The 19721-nt window shown below is 44.3% G+C and overlaps 1 protein-coding gene across 1 annotated transcript in view; it reads right to left on the minus strand.

Moving 5' to 3' along the window:
• Window positions 1–19721, minus strand: part of LOC310711136 (polycystin-1-like protein 2) — a gene marked incomplete at its 5' end in the record, with an annotated part of 50845 nt that overhangs the window by 27689 nt on the left and 3435 nt on the right. The window contains 12 exons of the mRNA XM_083512605.1: window positions 885–1010; window positions 3616–3810; window positions 5222–5367; window positions 6363–6563; window positions 10383–10524; window positions 11533–11653; window positions 12159–12366; window positions 12714–12831; window positions 14138–14187; window positions 15364–15462; window positions 16906–17310; window positions 17964–18193. Of these exons, the coding sequence (XP_083368731.1) occupies window positions 885–1010; window positions 3616–3810; window positions 5222–5367; window positions 6363–6563; window positions 10383–10524; window positions 11533–11653; window positions 12159–12366; window positions 12714–12831; window positions 14138–14187; window positions 15364–15462; window positions 16906–17310; window positions 17964–18193 (2041 nt within the window). The remainder of the gene's footprint in view (window positions 1–884; window positions 1011–3615; window positions 3811–5221; window positions 5368–6362; window positions 6564–10382; window positions 10525–11532; window positions 11654–12158; window positions 12367–12713; window positions 12832–14137; window positions 14188–15363; window positions 15463–16905; window positions 17311–17963; window positions 18194–19721) is intronic.

The raw sequence follows: 19721 nt of genomic DNA on the forward strand, positions 1-19721 counted from the left end.
TTTCACACAGCTATGGAATCTGTTTCCCAAAAAGGCTGCGATGATGGACACCTATTTGGTTTTAAAATTTGAATGGTTTTAAAACAGGGTGAGCTCCTGTCGCCCAGCTCCTGCTAACCTAGCAGTTCGAAAGCACATCAAAGTGTAAGTAGATAAATATGTACTGCTCCGGCGAGAAGGTAAACGGCATTTCCGTGCGCTGCTCTGGTTCACCAGAAGCAGCTTAGTCATGCTGGTCACATGACCCAGAAGCTGTATGCCGGCTCCCTCGGCCAGTAAAGCGAGATGAGTGCCGCAACCCCAGAGTCGGCCATGACTGGACCTAATGGTCAGGGGTCCCTTTACTTTACTAAAAGAGGACTAGACAAATTCATAGAGGATAAGGCTATCAAGGGCTACTAGGCATGGTGGCTATGTTCTACCCCCATTGTTGGAGGCAGTATGTTACTGATAATACCAGTTGCAGAGAATCACAGGTGGGGAGAGGGCTGTTGGCTCCTGGTTAGCCAATATGAGAACAGGATCTTGGACTAGGAAGACCTTTGGCTGACCCAGAAAGGCTCTTCTTACGTTTGGTACAAGGTGGAGGGTTCCATCAGTCATAGGTGGATTTCTTTTCCTCTGTGAAATTTCTGTCCCAACTCCAGTTGTCTAAGGCCACCAAAGAGGTGATTGACAGTTTTATAAGTACTGCCTTCTTCTAAGAATTAATCATAGAATAGTTCCTTCAATTTCCCTCCCTCCACCCCACTTTCAACCCCCCCCCCTTACCAGTCTGTTAAAAGCACCACTAATCTCAGATTCTCACATTGTCAATACAACTGTTGCCTCTTTGCATGAACCACACGCAGTTATGAAGAAATGCACATTGCCTAGCCACTCACCTGCGCAGAGGAAGAGAGCTCTTCACTCCTGTAAGTGATTTCTTTGAGCACCTCTGACATCTTAAGAGCCGTCTGCATTGATGTTACATTTACAGCAGAGAGGGTCGTCAGCATCAGCTCTCGCAGCTGGGGATGCAAAGACAGATCATTAGAGACCCTATAAATACTGGTTATTTATTGTCTTGTTTCTAATAGACCCTCCCCTGGAAGAACAGGATCAACTAGTACAGAAGTTGCCAACCTTTCTAGGTCCATGGGCACATCTGGATTTTTGAGTGAGTGCCATGGGTACCATCCACTCTGATCACTTCCCTTTATCTCCCCCTGGATCATCCCCCCACCCCAACACACAAAAAGAGAAAGTGCAGAGACACATTTCACACTTCCATGTGATCTGACTAAAACATCAGATCCAGTAGAATTAACCTGGACCCTGAAAAGCACATAGTGGGGAAAGCAGGAAGTGGCAAAGGGTGTCCCTTCCAGCTTCCTCCTCTATGTACTTTTCAAGCAAGAAAATCACCCTTGCCACTCCAGGATCAGGTGGACAGTGAAATTGGGGGCTCAGGGTTTCACAGGCACCAGACGAAGACCTGCATCTAGAGACTGTGCATTGGTGACCCTGTGATTTGCAACATGCTACTGATTATCATAGGGTGGTGACTCCAAAATGGGCATTTTCAGCTGTTGCCCTTGTTCTGTGGAATGTCTGTCCCTCAGCCATACATAAAGCATCTCCTCTTTCAGATGTCTTACAAAGACTTATCTTTTTGCGCAGCCTTTCCCTGTTTGCCATAAGATAGGATCCTGGGTTTTGTGTATGAATCTCCTAAATCTGCTTTTATATTTTTATATCTTTCTATTGATTTTAGCCTATATTTTTGTTTTAATGGATATTGTTTTTATATTGTACATAGTGTACACAGCTTCGAGATTTTTAAGTGGTTTAGAAATGCTTTTAAATAAAAATATACATATAGAATTTCCGGCTCCCAATGGTTTAACAATAGCAACAACCAAAAGTCTTTCTCTCCCATGCCCTTCACCTCCTCATTTGGGCTGCAGAAATCAAGAATGCTTGAGAAAGCAGAAATAGATTTGTGGGTTAAATAATTAGGATGTGAGCCGTTTTCTGCTACCGAAACAAATTCCTAAACTCTGCATGTGCTCAGAGGCATCTTGCCTTGCAATTCTATGTGCACCTTCTTGAGCCGAGATTTTGCACTTGGCTTCAATTGGGGACCTCAGAGTCCCAATGGGAAAAAGTAGACCCTCACCAAGCTTAAAGTCTGCCCACCCCTACTGTAAATTATAGGGTGGGAAGTGGTTTTTATGCCTAATCTGAGTTGAAATTCACTCTAATTGCAAATTCGCAGTTTATCTTCCAGTTGAACATATAAATAGAGGAATATATTAACTGCATGAGAGTGAAGGGAATTTATGAATGTGGAATAAATCCGTTTGCAATAACAAGAGTTCCTAGTGAGATGAACATGTAGCCTTTTTGAGCATAAGTACCAGCTACCCCGTGACTTTCAAAATGATCATTATTAATGCCAATTAAACAATTCTTTACACTTCTCTGGCTTCTTTTATTTGCACATCTAGAGGCATTTTGGCAGTGCCAGATAGGATTTGGATCCCCAAAGCACTAAAATAATACAAACCCTATTTGTGACAATTGGCTTCCAAACCCAAACAATGCTTCAGGAACTGGGGAACAAGGCCATATCTGAGGGATATCCTGCTTATTAGCAAAGGACACATTAACAGGATGAGTTGTAATTTCATTATTTCACACAAGATTACTGCAATGGTGTCTATGCGGGGACAACTTTGGAAATAGACCCCAAGCTTCATTTTGTGCAAAATGCTGCTGGCATTTGAAGATCAGAGCATATAAATGCAGACTTATTCCACCTGCTGTAGTTATCTATTTGTTTCCAGGATTAACATAAAGTGTGAGTATTGGCTTTAAAACTGAACAGCTTAGGGCCAGGTTGCCTTTCAGAAACTGCCTGCTACTCCTTTTTTTAAAAAAAGTTTAAATAGTTTTTATTTTGTCAGAGAAACTGCCTGCTCCTTCATGAGCCTACCAGGCCTTGGAGACCTTGCTCTCTGTAGTGCCTGTATACGAGATCCTGTGTGCAGGCAAGAGAGAAGGAGCCTTCTCGGTGCTGGGGCTGGGATTGTGGGGCTGGTGGAGATTTGCTAGACTCCATGTTCCCATCTTTTAATGGGTGGTAAAGCTCTTATTCCAGCTAGCTTTTAATTAATGACCCACTGTTTTTTTTAATTTATATGCATTTATAAAAGTAATTATGTACTGCCCTCTCATAAAATATCAGGCCAGTGTACAACAATATGTACACCATTAAAAACAACAGAGGAATCGTTAAAATAACTGGTTGGTGAAAAGGTTGTAAACAGCTAAAACAATTATTTCTTTCCTACCCAACTCTTAATGCTGTTAGCTGAGTGGGGGTTTACATAGGGGTCACTACCATTGGGCAAAATGTGCTGATGTCACAGAGGGTGTGGCCAGCCTTATGCCCCCACAGCTGAGAGGGAGGGGAAGCACCTGTGGTCTGCCCAGATCAAGCAATGACACCAGAAGATATTGATTCTACATTCCATGAGTAGCTTGTAGTAGCTAAACTATACAAATGCTGCTTACACACCAAAGGCTCCTGAGCAAAAATGGTTCCAGGATGCAATATGTGCAGCTAACCTCTTTCCGTGTATCTGTCCGCAGAGATGAATTAACACTCTTTTCTTTTGTTTCTAGATTAAGGACAGAAGACACTGACTTGTACAGCTGGAACAGGGTCATGCTGTTGTTCTCGCCTTTGAGGATAGTGTTCGATTTTTCTGAAATAATGGCTTGCAAGGTCTGGTTTCCGCTGCTTATGTCCTGATGTTGAACCTGATAAAGCAAGGGGGAAATGCACACAGTTGTGTTGTTCATTCCATAACCACCAAGGACATTCTTGCTGCTGAATGCCAGAGTAGATGTGTTGTTATTCTTAGGCTTAGTCCCCTCCTCTTAGCCCTTGTGTGGCTAGAAAACAAACAGCAGATGCAGATGCTCAAGGCTGAGGCCAGGACCATGATATACAGCAGAAGGCTTTAAGCTTTTCATCTCATTATAGTCCTGATCCAAATCAGTTCTCTGACACCAACAGTTCTCAGTGAGAAGAAAGTTTTCAGATAGGGGCTTAATATTGTAAATGGGTTGTTGACAACATGTTTCTATAATAGAGGAGACACAGTAGGTGGAATTTTCTTTTCTGAGAAAAACCCACCTGCTGTGTCACCTGTACTTTCTTTGCTTTGCTTTTCATCCCACTATCAAAATAGGTGGGATATCAGGAGGGATATTAGGTGGTATATTGGGGGGGGGTGTTCAGGGGGACCAGATCAAGCCCCTGAACTGTGTGGGTTTGTCACCCTATCTGTTCTGTGGCAGAGCCTTCCTGTGGAGAAAAGACAACCACTCACTGGGCTGCACTTTCTGGAAACAATTGAAGACAGTTTTGTTTTGACAAGATATTGCAGCTGGATAAATGGTTGCAGGACCAGTCGTCATTCTCCCCAGTCCTCTACCCCCAGAGAAATGAAAGACAATTGAGACTGGTTATGGATTGAAACAGGCCACAACTTTATTGAATACAGATGAGAGAGGTTTGGCTTGGGCATGGGGCAAGTAAATACTTCCAGCCTGCCTGCCAGAAGTGACGCAATGGTCAATCCACACAGGGGTTCCTAAGACTTACATCAAATATAGACTGGTGTCTGGGGGAGAGCCAATGGTCCTAGGCTCCGGCTGGGCATGCAAACATGGCCACACACCCCAGATCCCTTTAACGGGATGTCCAGCATTTGGAGGGGCAGGCAGAGACTACAACCTCCCCTCCATCCCAGATTGATATTGCCCCAATACCCAACCAAGTTGTGACGATTGCTATGAGGTAGGCAAAACCAACAGGCTGGTGACAATTTGCCTGGTGGACAAATTCCTACCCGGCCCCAGAATACAGCGACCACCTTAGCCACCCTCTCCTCCCATCAGGACAGGAAGCCAATCCTGGGATTTCTTGGGGGAGACTCTGCTGTCCAGCAACACCACAAGGGTGAGTGGATGTCTTTGCCTTGAGTGTCTATTTTGTACGGCCTCAGTTTTGTTTTAAATGTATTTACGTGTGTGTGTGTGTGTGTGTGTGTGTGTGTTTAACTGTGTTTATTGAACATCACCTTAAGATGGCTGTATAGAATGTGAAGATAATAATATAGATAGCAAAGGCACAGACAGCAGAAGCCAGTGAAGTCACACCTACCCTGGCAGTGGCATTGGTATAAACAGTGTCACCATAGCCGTTGCTCACACCAATGTTAATCCATAAAAGAAAGTTATTGTCTGCTTCTCCAAGTGGAAGATAAACTGAAGGTAGGACAGGCTCTTGTCCGCAGTGTAGAAGAGAATCTGGAGGAGGGAGGGAGATTGGTGAAGGTGACAGAGTAGGAAACCAATTTTTCCATGACCCAGTCTGACAGCAGCAGCAGTGCATTTCTTGATCTGTGTTGATCTAGACTTGGATTGCAATGGCCAGATGAACATTTATTTGTCATTTTCTATTTATAGCCAGTGGTTCTAACACAGGGTGGGGTGGGAAACCTGTGGCCTTACTGTTGTTGCTGGACTACAATGCCCTACAACTGAGTAGGGAGGAGCAAATTTCTCAGTTTCGGTTTCTCATTTTTCCAGCCTTAAGTTCAGTTCCCCATCAGCTTGTGATTTATTTTTTAAATTCACCATGAAAGTTCATTTTAGTGTGAATTTCTCCAAATACACACATTTCTTATGCAATTTTGCAAAACAATTGCCCCGATATGACCCATTTCTGAATGTTATTTTCACCTCTACACACTTTAGTAGTAGCTTAGCTACTACAAGCTACTTGTGGACTGTAGAACCTGACCACTTAGCATAACGGTGGGGAACCACAGACCCAGCATCCAAATGTGGCCCTCCAAGCTTCTCTATTTGGCCCTCGAGACTCCCTCTAGGCCACACCCCTTTCCTAGGACACACTTTCCCCTGGCCCTGCTCTGCACCCTCTAGAATACTTTTGCTAGGCTGGGATGTGTCATTGAATTGTGAATGTTTATTTTATATTCTGAATGTTGTAATTGTGAATGTTTATTTTATTGTATATTTATTTATTTCAGATATATATATATATATATATATATATATATATATATATATATAGCCTCTTGCTTACCTGGATGGATGCCCAGAATGTGCCTTTTACTGGAATGTAACTTACTGTATAAAAGTAAGAAGCACCCTTTTTGTTACACCACTTCTGCCTCTAACCCCACTAAACACTGACATGCCATCCCTATGAGAGAATTCAGCTACCAGAACCAACCTTAGACAAACAGTGAATGCAAGCAGCCACCCCTGACTCTTACTTGTCTCCAGGTAGAAGCAGTATGTGAGTGAGGAGATGTCAGCTGGAAGGCACTGATCCACCAGACAGGGAGAATGACAGGAGATGGAGAAGCTGGTGAGCACTGATCCTTGAGCAGGAGATACAGTACATACTGGGGCTACAGGTGGAGGCACACTGCTCACAGTATAGGTGTCTTCACCATATTTGTCCTCACTCATAGCTGGCAAATTTAGAAAGAAAACAAGTCAAAGGTGAGTTTGCTATGGTTTGTATACTATTGAGACACAAAAGGAGCACTTGGCTTTTTGGATTAATACTACTTATACATTTTGCTGCACTGCAGCAACACCTGTGTGGTCATGCAGTGGCCATGCTTCACCCTGCCTCCCCCCCTCCCACCAATCACACCTTCAAATCAAAATGTTTATTCGGCTTTACGCCCATCATAAAGCACAACACACAAAACAAATCAAATAAAACAGCGGACTCGTACAAGCCACAAGTAATATAACACAATTCACAGCTCGCAAGGACAAATATTGGCAAATCAAAACAAAAAAATTTAAGATTAAAGTTAAAAATTTAGGCACTACGCTAAAATCAATGTCTGATGTCAATATCAAAAATTCTTATAACTATCAATAATCAGCTAACATTCCATTCCGTCTCTTGTACGAGAGGACGGCTGTTAGGAATTTAGCAACCTGTAGAGTAATATAAGGATCTACATCTTGAAGAACCCAGGCAAGCTGTAGGTCTACTGGTTTGTCAGCCATAGGCTGGATTATGGAGTTTAGTATACTAGCACGAGCTGAACTGTACATAGGGCAGATAAACATAACATGATGTAAAGATTCAGATGTTTTCATTTCACAAGCACACATTGAAGGGACTTGGCCCTTAGTGAATCTATGTCTCAGCACGTTTGTTGGAAAAACATTGAACCTGGCTCTAATGAAGGCATATCGGTGAGATGCGGCTATAAGCGATGTTAAGTAGGACGGAGCACGATAGATAGGGGTTATGCCGAGATTTAACGGCGAGCAGGCTCCACCACCAGCTAAGAAATTTTGGTATAGCTCCACATCATCCAGCCTTTGATTTATACACCTTTTTGCCGCGTTTAGATCCAGTTTGAGCAATTCCGTGGGCGAGATCTCATAGGACAGCAATTTGGCATGGATTTTTCCTGACCACAAATTTGTGAAGACATCCCGCCACATGCTTTGAATGAGATAGTGGTTCGGGAGTTTATGCCATAGGGATATCCAATAAATCAAAACTCTCCTCCATAAAACTAACTCCACTGAGGGGATCTTCATTTCTAAGCGAATAGCCGCATTACTTACGCATGTTGGTAGTTTTAAAAGTCGGCGTAAGAATTGGCTTTGAAGCGACTCTAAAGGTGAGAGGTTTGCAAAGGCAGCCCATAAAGGTGCAGCATAGGCCATTGTGGCCATCACTTTGATGCTATACACTTTCAAGGCCGCAGGGATGAATAAGGCCCCCTCAGAGTAGAAAAAACGGAGGAGGGAGTGTGATAGGGCTTTTGTCTTGTTTTGAAGATATTCAACGTGCGCTTTCCACCCTAAATTATATTGAAAATAAATTCCTAAATATTTAAATTTATGTACTTGTTCGATTTTCGTGCCCTCCAATTTCCATGAATATAATTTTCGACTCCTTGAAAATATCAGTACTTTGGACTTGGTGTGGTTGATAGACAGATGATTAGAATGGCAATATGACACAAAAATCTTTAGTGCCCTCCTTAAACCCACTCTGGAGTAGGAGAGTAGTACCGCATCATCTGCATAGAGAAGTAAAGGACAACGATAATCTGCTATACGGGGGGTGTGGATAAATTTTTGTGAGTCGATTAATGGGTTCCTCATATCACTGATAAATAAGTTAAAAAGAAGAGGTGCTAAAATACAACCCTGGCGTACACCCTTATTTACTGGCACTGGGTTAGTTAGGTCTCCAGCAGGGGATATTCTTACCCTGGCCACGGACCCGGCATGAAGTTGGGAGATAAGCCACAGGAGCCTTCTGTCTATTCCCCAGCAGGCAAGTTTATCCCATAGTAATTGCCTCGGAATACTATCAAACGCAGCTTTCAAATCTATGAAGGCTGCGCAAAGTTGGCCCCGTCGAGGTGTCGAGTATTTCCGGGCTAAGTGATAAAGAATAATTGCCTGGTCTGTTGTGGATCGGTTTGATCTAAATCCAGCTTGCTCATGCCCAATCAGGTCAGCCTCAACTGACCATTTCATCAACCTTGCCAGCAAAAAACGGGCATATATTTTCCCAATGGACGATAGCAGGCTGATATTCCGGTAATTCCCTGGGTCACCGGGAGGGCCTTTTTTGTAGATAGGAATTATAATGGCCTCCTTCCACGTTCCTGGTATTAAGCCCGTGGCATTTATTGCGTCAAACGTTTTAGCTAAAATCCCTGCCCACCATGTAGAATGTAACTTTATAGCCTCAACAGGGACCAAATCTGGCCCAGGGGCCTTACCAGTTTTCAGCTCAGCTATCAATTCTAGGATTTCAGCAGGGTCGGTATTGGGCCAGACGGGAAGGGGATTAGAAGGTCTCCAGTGAGTGGCCGGAGCTTCTGCCACTGAGAAATATTTTCTCAGGAACTGCTCCCATGTAGGGGCCGGGATCACCGTTAAGGGGTATTTCGTGTTTCTTCCCTTTATTAAGGACCAAAATTTCCGGGAGTTATGAGATTTTGAGGCAGAAATTATAGTCTGCCAGCGATTTAAATGCCATTCCCGTTTGGCCGATTTCTGGGCCTGTTTGTATGCTTTTTTAGCTAGGGAATAAGATGGAGGTAAGGCCAGAGCGCCGGAAAGTTTATAGTCATTATATATTGTATGTAGATGGAGTCTGGCTAGTTTACAAGCAGAGTTGAACCAAGGGGCGCCAAATTTAAAATAATCGTTTTTAACTCCATAGCTTGGAGAAGTAAAAAAGCGAGTTAAAACTTCTATCAGGGAAGAGAAAAAATTCATACAGGTAATAGGATCACACGGGACTATTCCTATGTCCGGCTGATCACCAGGAAACTTTGCTCGGATAAAATCCGTATATCTATGGGCGAGGGCAGGGCCAATCACACCTTAGTGGCAGCATTTGTATATAGGCTCCCATCTGTGTCAGCTGGCAGCCATTTTAGAACCCCCAAAATGCATTACCTGGCAATACCTAGACAACCCCCAGCAGCCATTCCAAGTGTTCCCACAGGTCTGAAAAAGCCCTGAAGTGTTTGTTTCAATGCCCATCATAGGTTTCATCCTGCGGGGCTTTGAAATATTTGCCGTTCTTTGTGCCAGAGAGAACTCTGAACTGCACATTTGTTGTTGCTGTTATAATGCAGTTAATAATATGATAATCTTCTACCTGACGATGTCTTGGAAACTTAAATTGGTTATAAATGTAGCGGCTGTACTACTGGCTGGGGTTCTGTTTAGTTCTTGCATAATTGAAAGACAATGTTAAAAACAGTTTAAAACACAGAAATCCCAGAAATAAGGCGGGTACATCTCAGGTGTCAAAAACAAGAGAAAAGAGGTGTGCTGCAGCATTCTGGGGAGGAAGTTCCACAATTTAGGGGCCGCCACAGAGAATGCCCTACTCACTGAACTTCTGAGGGTGGTGGAACAATCAAGAGGGTCTTCTCTGCCACCATATAGGGAAGGAGGTGGTCTTTCAGATTTTGGGGGCCCGAATCATTTAAGGTTTTAGACCTTAAACCTGTTAATACATTGAATTGAGCCTGGAAATGAACCGGCAACCAAAGCAGCTGTTTTAAAACAGGGATTGTTGTAAACTGCCCTGGGTGTCTTAGAGTGAAGGGCAGGTAATTCATAGTAATGAAAATAATACTCAGTAGTGCTTAGAGCAGCTTACAGGTAGAAAACAAACAACGATCGATAGCATGCAGTATTAAAACTACCAGTTGGAAGCAAACAATTACTACTAAAGCCATAGTAAATGCAGATTATCCAAATTCTGGCTCTCCCACCTGTTACTTTAATTCGAAAAGCTTCTCCCTGGGTTTGCAAGAAGGAGCTGTTCAGCACCAACGTTGGTGTGCCACTCTGAAGCAAAGTGAGGGAGCTCTGTGGGAAAGCATTCAAGGTACAGCTTGGTGGAAGAGGATTGGGCTGGTGAGGGGAATGAACCACAAGGGGGAGAGAGAGAGAAAGCAGAAGAAACATGGATTAAAACATGGACTTGTGGTCACCTTTCTGCTATGTCTAGCAAAAAGACTGTTCTCAAGGTCTTCACCTAGTTCTCAAACAGCTGCATTAATATCTCCCCTGTCCCTTTCAAAAGGATAACCAGCTTTTGATAGTCTTGCCTTCTATCTCTAAGGCTGCATCCAGACTGCGGCTGATTTCAGGTCATCTAGCCTCCTCACAGAGAAATCAAAATTTGATTTTTTAAAATTTTATTAAACAGATACCTTGCCCGGGGCAGAAAACCCATCAATGATGCAGTATTTTTTTAAAAAAATATTTATGTAAAACATTTTAAAACAACTGAAAACATGTAAAAACAAAAATCACAATAAAAACATAAAATAAATTTAAAAACAGATGTAACTATATCATGTGTCTGGATAGGCCTGCTGAAAGATAAAATTGGTCATGAAATAGCCAATGTCATCTAATCTCCCTGCAAACAAATCAAGATAAACACTCAATAAGCAGGTTGTCTGCTGCTGGCTGTTTAGTGAATATCCTTCTGATTTGTTTGTGGGAAGGTTAAATGATGTTATGTCAAAGCAAGTGTCATCTCACACACAGGATGGATCTGTCCATTTCTGTTCTCTCAGTTTTTCATTTTTTACAGTCTTAAAATCTGTTCCCCACATTTCTGTAGCCATTTGTAGATTTCTTTGTAAATAATTCTCACGGAAATTCATTAGTGTTTCAATGCAAATTTCTTCAAACAAACACATTTTTAATGAAGTTTTGCAAGTAATTTTTCCTAATATATCGAGTTTTTGTAAGCATGGTTTTGTTGGGGAACTGCATCATAACATTCAAATAAGTATATATTTTGAAAAATGCCTGTGTTTTGTTTTTCACATTGTTTCAGAAAGTGCAAATTTCATTGATTCAACTTTTGTGTGTGTACAGAATTTCTGACATGGGCAACAGGCTCACCTTTCTGTGGAACGTATAATCTAAGTACCACTTGTACTGCGTAGCCTTTGAGTCTGTCCCCACGGATGCTAGGAGCGTCACGTCTTCAGTAACATTCACTGGTTTGCAGTTCATTTTGCAGCTAGGAGGAAGGCAGGACCTGCAGTTAGCAAGCTCAAGGAACAAGCTAAGGGGAGCAAACTGTATTTGCTTACCAAATGAGCTCTGTGCTTTTGGGTGGAATGATATAATCAATGCTGTGCATCTGTGATACTCACAACTGGGATTCTCAAATGTCTACCTGTTGAAGAGATCTCCTGTTGCCTAGTTGGCTTCCCCAAGCACACCTGACCTGTCAGGGTAGCATCTTGCCATCCTTCACCCTCTCCATGCATCTAAGAAAAGAGCCTGGCTGCTGGATCAGGCCAGTGGCCCATCTAGTCTAGCATCCTGTTCTCCTGGTGGCCAGCCAGATGCCCTAATGGGAAGCCTGTAAGTAGGACCTGAGCACAATGGCACTCTAGTCATTTAAGATTCCCAGCAAGTAGAATTCAGGAGCAAACTGCCTCTGACAGCTTCTGTATGAGGCTTTCACCTGACACTGTCAGAACCTCAGAGCGCAAGGAAATAAATAAAGTGCAGCACACCTGATCTGCAGGCTCAGATCCTGCTTTGCTGTAATGTAGAGGCATTGCTCATCCTGTTTTTCTTCTTTCTCTGGGCTTTTGACTGTAACTTTCACGGTCACTGCAGAGCTGGGAGGAGGTAAGCAAGCCGGTGGGATCCGGATCTCTCTTTGGTCTGTGAGGATGGAATGCTCTTGCACACATTGGTCCCATTCAGGCCAGCAGTAACCTTCAAAGGCAATTTTCAGCTGAATCATTTGAGAGAACCCAGCGCCCAGTGTTGTATTTTTATATTGGACACTTTAGCCCTGTATATGCATTTTTGTACACATTGTGTGGCTGGAGAATTGCACTGCAAAATCAGAATGTCAAAGGGTGGCTGTGTGAATGTGTGAATTAGGTAGGTTCACCTTTAAATGTGAACTGAATCAAATGGATCTCCCAGCCCTAAACTCGGATAAACAAACCAAACACATCAGCTCGCTTAGAACATGAGGACACTTTCATATTCTTTTGAATGGAGAGTTCTGGTCACAATTGTAAAGGGGAGAAGGCAGTGAAACACAACATACATACCGCAAGACCAGGTGTAGGTAGAATTAGTGCTGTCTTCAGGCCAGCCAAGAATGATTGTTGTGGAGAGGCTGGCATGGCGGCTGGGCTTAATGTAGATCTTATTTTTCCCTTTGTCATCCTAAACCAGAAATGATCGAAGGAAAGTAATTGTCAGAGCAGTTGCATCTTCCATGTGCAAGCAGACACAGAAAAGAGGTAACCAGAATGAACAAGGGGTTGGAGCAACTCCCCTATGAGGAAAGCCCCCACAATATCTGGGACTTTTTAGTTGGGGGGGGGGAGAGAGTAAAAAATGGCATGATAAATATGCGCAAAATTATGCTTGGTGTGAATAAGATGGAGGATACCGTAATCTGGGGCTATCCTGTTAAACTGTTTGGCATGGGATTCAGGACAGACAAAATGAAGTCCTCCTTCACTCAGCACATAGTTGAAGCATGGAATTTGCTCCCACAAGAAGTGATGGCCACCAACGTGGGTGCCTTTAAAAAGGGGGTTGGACAAGTTCCTGAAGGATAATTCTATCAGTGACTACTAGCCAAGATGGCTGTATGCTACCACCACTGTTGGAGGTAGCCTGCCTCTGAATTCCAGCTGCTGTTTGTGAGCTTTCCAGAGGCAGCTGGTTGCCCACTGTGGGAATAGGAAGCTGGGCTAGATGGTCTGATCCAGAAGGGTCTTATTCTTAGGTGTGTTATGCTTTGGGACAGGTTTTCCTTGGTTTAAGTACCTCTTGCCTCCTTGATATCTGGTGAGATCATTCCCTTTTTAAAATCTTGTCATGATATAAGCCATTATCAGTCCCACATTCCAGACAGGGAATGAAGGCTGGAAGAATGGACATTCCCAAGGCTCCACAGAGACTTCATAGACATGCAGGAATTTTTCAGGCATATATTTTCTTTTATTAACTGGTTTTGTTGGTTGGCTGGTTTTGTCTTTGATGCCATCCTAATAGTTTTGCTGAAGCACAGCCAAACATAAAACGTAGGCTTCCATACTAACTCCACTTACTTGGGAGTAAGTCCCATTGAGTTCAGAAGAACTTACCTCAGAGTAAGCATAGTTAGGATTGTAGCCTCAGTAAATACAGTGGCTTATACCCAGCATTGGTCCTACTCCAAGTAGACCCACTGAAATTAATGGACATGACTAACTTAGGTTTATTCATGTCACTGCATCTACTCTGAATACAACTTACTTGGATACAACCCAACAACAGCGCAATCAAATGCATGCTTTCTTAGAAGTAAGTCCCACTGTGTTCAATGGGGATTACCCTCAGGCAAGAGGGCATAAGGTATCAGCTTGAATAAATCCAGTGTCTTAACCAAGAAGAAAGAAAAGCCGTTCATTAATCCCTGTCAAATATTTTCAAAAGTATTTTTCCGTTATTTTCATTCTTTCTTTTAATAGATACTCACAACTCTTTTTTCACCATTTACATTGGACTGTTCTTTGTCCTCAAGAGGATCTGTTGAACACAAAGAATAAATCAGAAGGCTTCAATAGCACCTGCAAATGCCATGCTGACCTCTTCTGTATAAATCAAGGTTATTTTTCCAGGTCTGTGTGAAAGTTACAGAGCAACTGGTAGAAATTGCTCCCCGAAGCATCACAGTGTATAAGGATTCAGTTTGTTCATGTGAAGGAGGGAGACAGACTTCATTTATCAGGGCCTCATGCTGCCTCGTACTAAGCACCCAGCTGTTCCATCTGGTCCCATGTCTCCATTATATGGAATCTATGCGCAGCCCAATGCAGAGGGGGAGGGGCAACCCTTTCCAACCAGTGTGGTGAGGGTGGGCCCTCCCATAAGGCTTGGGGTGGAAACCTTTTCCAGCCTGATGGCTACATTACCTTGTTAGGAACCTTCTGTGGAGTCCACACACCAATGTGATGTATGTGTGTGCAAGAAACGGGGGGGGGGGGCGGGTGGAGAGAGAGAGAGAGAGAGAGAAAGAGAGAGAGAGAGAGAGAGAATGGGAACAGTGGGAGTGTCAAATCAAACCAGAAGTGAAACCAGGGATGGTTCCACAGGGACATGTTACCAACTGCAGGAGTGCTTGTTTGTTTCCCTTGTCCTCTGATTACCGTACTTTTCCGTGTATAAGACTAGGGTTTTTTTACTATAAATTAAGGTTAAAAATCTGGGGGCGACTTATACACAGATAGTGCATATGCCCATTTTCTAAATTTGGGGTCCCCAAAAGTATGCGGTGTCTTATACCTGGGGAGTCTTATACACGGAAAAATGCGGTATGTACAGTGGTACCTCGGTTTAAGAACAATTTGGTTTACAAACTCTGCAAAACCGAAAATAGTGTCTTGGTTTGAGAACTTTACCTCAGTCTAAGAATGGAATCCGAACGGTGGAAGGGCACCGGTGGCAGGAGGCCTTATTAGGAAAAGCGTGCCTCGGTTTAAGAATGGTTTTGGTTTAAGAAGTCTGTGGTGCCCTCTCATCAAAAGGATACCAAATCCTATAATGCTGTTTTTGTAACTTCTTACCACTTGGAAGTGGGAAGCACACAACAGTATGAATAAAATGCAAAGGAAAAGAAGACAGAAGTATACCGTAATTTAAAAAGTATGATTGCTCTTCATTTTATGAAGTCATCATTTGGCATAATCAAGAGCCTGCTATTACCTTCTTCGTGAGAACTGTTAGATGAGACGATTACAGTTCCTGCATCAGTGCTCATGTTCGAGAAAGCATTAATAGCAAACACTTTGACCTGGAAGGTACCTGGAAAGAAGACACAGGAAAAGGTGAATAAGGGTGAATAAGAAGCTGGGAACTAAAGATCCACAGAGTCAGGCAGATTAAGGTGTGAAACTTGTTAGGGCAGGCGCAAAGTCTATTGGTGCCAATCAGGGAAGTGTACCACCTTGTAAAAAGGGGGTGGGAACATGGATTCATGTGGCTTGATGGACAAAAAATGGAGCCAAAAATATTAGTACAAGACAAGTCCCTTTCACCCATGATTTTCTAGCACTTTGAGTGAACAAGGTGCTTTAATTTATGTGATATCTATATCTGTTATTTATGAATGTATCAGTGTAGTCCTCTTGGCAATGCACAACAATTTAGTAAAAAAAAATTATGAATTAAAACACAAATCAAATATCCCAGTCCTTGGAACAGTGAAGCAAGGCTATACATGAGCGGTAGAGCATCTGCTCTGCAAGCTGAGGGCTCCAATTTCAATCCCTGGCATCTCTGGGTAGGGCTGGGGAGACAATACTGTGCTAGAAGGACCAGTGGTCTGACTCATTATAAGGCAGCTCCCTATGTAACATCTGGAGGGCCACAGGTTCTCCATTCATAAGATTGGGCTTTGGTCTCATCCAGCTGGGTTCTTATTTTCCATCCCAAATACTGGTCATCTGACCAGTCTCAGGGCCAACCTCAGTTTTTGGGGTCCCCTTGTGCCAGATGCCCCCAGTAGGTCCAGTCCTCCTCCTTGCTGTTGCTCACTTGCTGTGATGGCCTGGGATTTGGACTCGGATGCTGAACCTGAGGGATCCCAGCCTGCACAGGATTCCCCACCTCCAGAACCAGCTGAGCCAGGGCTGGGGCTTGAGCCTGAAGGGTCCTCACTTGTGCTGGATCTTCAGGTGCAGCTGAGTCTGCTCTGGCTCCTGAGGTGATGGAGGACCCACTGCCTGCAGGTGCTCCACTCTCAGCCCCATCAGAGGAAGCTGAGGTTGCCTCTGGGTCTGGTAACCCTCCAGCCTCTTCTGAGCTGCAGAGGCTCAGGGCAGAGAGGCGGAGGGAACTAAGTTCCCGCAGGAGGAGTGCTCGCCCCCAGGCCAAGAGAGGCGAGTCACCAGAGGATCGGGGCCGCCCTATGCCTCGGGGCAGATAAAAGCCAGCCAGCCCCAGTCCCAAGTTGTGGGAGCAGCATTGTTGGTTGCTAGTTCCTGCCCAAACCCTGTCCTGCTTTCCTGCCTGACCTGCCCTGGCTCCCTGCCCTGCACCCAGCTTCAGCTACTATGGATTGCCTCCACTTTTTATCTTTGCCCACAGAGGGAAAGGGGATGGGAGCTCCACCTTCTCACCCCCATGTGGTGTATGTATGGTACACTGCAAATTCCCCCTTCCCTTCTCTTTCTCTCTCATTTTTCATACTTTTAAAAGAAGACTCATCTAGCTCAGTTACATGTTTGTGCTTTTGTGTGGAAGTACCTTCAGACTTCACTGGGATTCTGTAGGTCTCGGCTTCTCCTTCGGTGAAGTCCTTCAAGTGGGAAAAGGTCTCATTCAGCCCGGTCACCTCAAACCTCAGTTTCTCAGGAGACCCATGATGTACAGAGACTTTTATCTCCAGATCTTCTCCTAAAACCACAGAGTGGGAGCTTAATGTGGCCTGAAGACCAGAGATTGCTTCTACTAAATGAACCGTCAGGATTTCTGAAACGTCTGCTTCTGTGGTGTTGCTGGACGCAATTATTTCAAGATGATGTACGCCAGGACCAATCAGCCGTTGGGATGCGCCATCCAGGGTGAGATTGTGAGGAACAATTCCTTCCTTCACCCTGGACTCCATCAGCGTTTTGTTATCAGCCAGCACGGTATAGGTCACTCCACTACCTGAAAAGGAGAAATGGTTTCCAAAATGTGGTGTAAATTATATCTCGTTTCACATCCTTTTGCAAAACATTTAAAACATTTATTTTATATACTAAATACTGTATCAGTTTATTTACCGTAATGCTATAGCAATGTGGTTTATTTACTTATTTGGCACCATCCGTGTGCATGGCATTACAAAAGAATCAAATATAAAAATAATAAAACCGATTAAAAAGAAAGCAGAGGCAGATGTCAAACACAGCAGCACTGAAACAAGCAAAAAAAAAACAATCCATCAAATTTACAGTTTTAAATGACAGAAATCAGCTACAACATGCCTTTGGGAATAAAACTGTTTTCAACACCTGTCTAAAATGGGAAGTCAATGGACCTTACCTGGTTGGAGAACCACATTTCAAAATTTGGAAAAGTGTTAATTTCAAAGAAAGACCGTGCTTTGGGATGTGTATGGTTTAAGAAAGTCTGAATTACATGGATTTGCCTTCAAATGCAAACTGAATTGAATTTCTCCCTAAGCACGAAAGGTGTTTTGTTTTTTAAAAAGGACAATTCCAGCAAAAGTCTCTCCTATGTGCTCTGAAAGTACATTGTTCAAACTACTATTGATCTGCAAAAGAATATATAAACAAAAACGAAGTGTTGGCTCTGACCTCCATTAAGTTCCACCTGAATCCATAACACTTCTTCATAAAGAGTCCTGCAATGTGAAGTGTTCCCTACTTCATATTTGCTGAAGCACCCGGTCACCAAAAGCTCATCCATTTTGTCTTGCACGGTGATCAGTTTCTGAGCTGTGACGTGCCACTCGCTGGTTGTGCACTCCACAAAGATGGTGAATTCGCCAGGAGATGTGAAGCGATGGGTCACATTGCTAGACAGGCTTGAGGTGCAAAATGGAACACGTTAGAAGCAGAACAAGCCAAACCTGCAACAAAATGTTGCAGCACGAGTGCTCCTGTTTAGGCAGTGGCGTAGCGTGGGGGGTGCAGGGGGGGCCGGCCGCACCGGGCGCAACATCTGGGGGTTAGTGGGCACAAATCCACGGGTTAGGGGGCGCAAATCCACGGGTTAGGGGGCGCAAATTACTTGCCTTGCCCCGGGTGCTGACAACCCACGCTACGCCACTGTGTTTAGGATTTTAGTCAACCAACAACCACACCCTGTTCCAGGATAATCCATTCCATTCTCCAACAATGCTCATATGTGCATTTTTCAAGTTAAAATTGCATCATTTTTGCAGCATTTAAAGCATTCATTTCATTCTTTTGCTGTGGCATTGGGAAGTCTTTCTCTCTCTTCTACCTAGAAAAAGTGTGTTTCAGTCTGAGAGCCAGGGGACAACCATTGACCCTCAGTCCACTTTCAGGTGGGCCTCAGCACTGCAGCCTGCCCACTCTGTCCTGCTTGTGCCTTTGGGCTGAACTGATTCCAGCACCACACCGGGCACAAGCAGAATGCAGGCCAGGGCCGTCTTACCCATAGGTGCTAGGGGTGCGGGGCACCCGGGTGCCAGGCTCTCAGGGGCACCAGGCCCGAGAGTCCAGGGCCCAAGAGTTGAGTCCGGGGAAGAGCCCGCCCGTCGGTTGGAGCGCCGCAGCAGGCTCTTCTGCGGGCAGCTCTGCGCTGCAAGTTTGGAGGCAACCGAGCCAGTGAGACGCTGAGGCGGCTGGCCGGCTCCACCCTCCTGCGCACCTGGGACTGTGCAACCTGGGGGGGGGGCACCAGGCGGATATTTGCACCCCAGGGCCGCATATGCTTAAGACAGCCCTGATGCAGGCATATGTGGGAGCCCCTTAGAGACATGAGATATAGCATGCTGTAGCACGCAGAGCTAGAGTGGAATGAAAGAGAGGAAATGGATGGCAGACAAGCAGAGAAGCCTGAGAAGTGTGAGAGAAGAAAAGGGAAGCGTGGGAAGGAGGGAGGTGAATGGGTCAGGCAGACCAAGGCAGAGGAAAAGGAGAGCTGTTTGGATTTGCTACTGCACCTTCTCCCCTCTACTTCACACTCACACCCCAGTCCTCCTTATTTCCAGCCCCTTCACTTTATACCCTTCTGATGTTCCAGGGGCTGCATGCTGGTGGTGGGCATGGCCAGAAGGAAGGAGCAATGGAAGGGACTCTTACTTTGTACAGGAGGCTACATTACAGCCATGCAAAAGCATGTCTCGACAAACATATACCGGGCAAGGAAGATGAGGTCTGACAGCTCAAAGACACATCCCGGTCAGAGGTGAGGTCTGGGGTGATGGGGAGAGTCTCGAGAACCAGCTGGGTAATCCTTAAGGGATTCAGTCCCCAAGCGTGAGGTTCTGCTCTCCTGATTTGGGGCATCACTGACAACTTGAAAGGTGTCTTCAATCATCACCATCATCAAATAAGAAAGCAACAAAACCTTCACTTCCTCAT

This window comes from Podarcis liolepis (assembly GCF_965112155.1).
Source record: "Podarcis liolepis genome assembly, chromosome: 7".
NCBI lineage: Eukaryota > Metazoa > Chordata > Lepidosauria > Squamata > Lacertidae > Podarcis > Podarcis liolepis.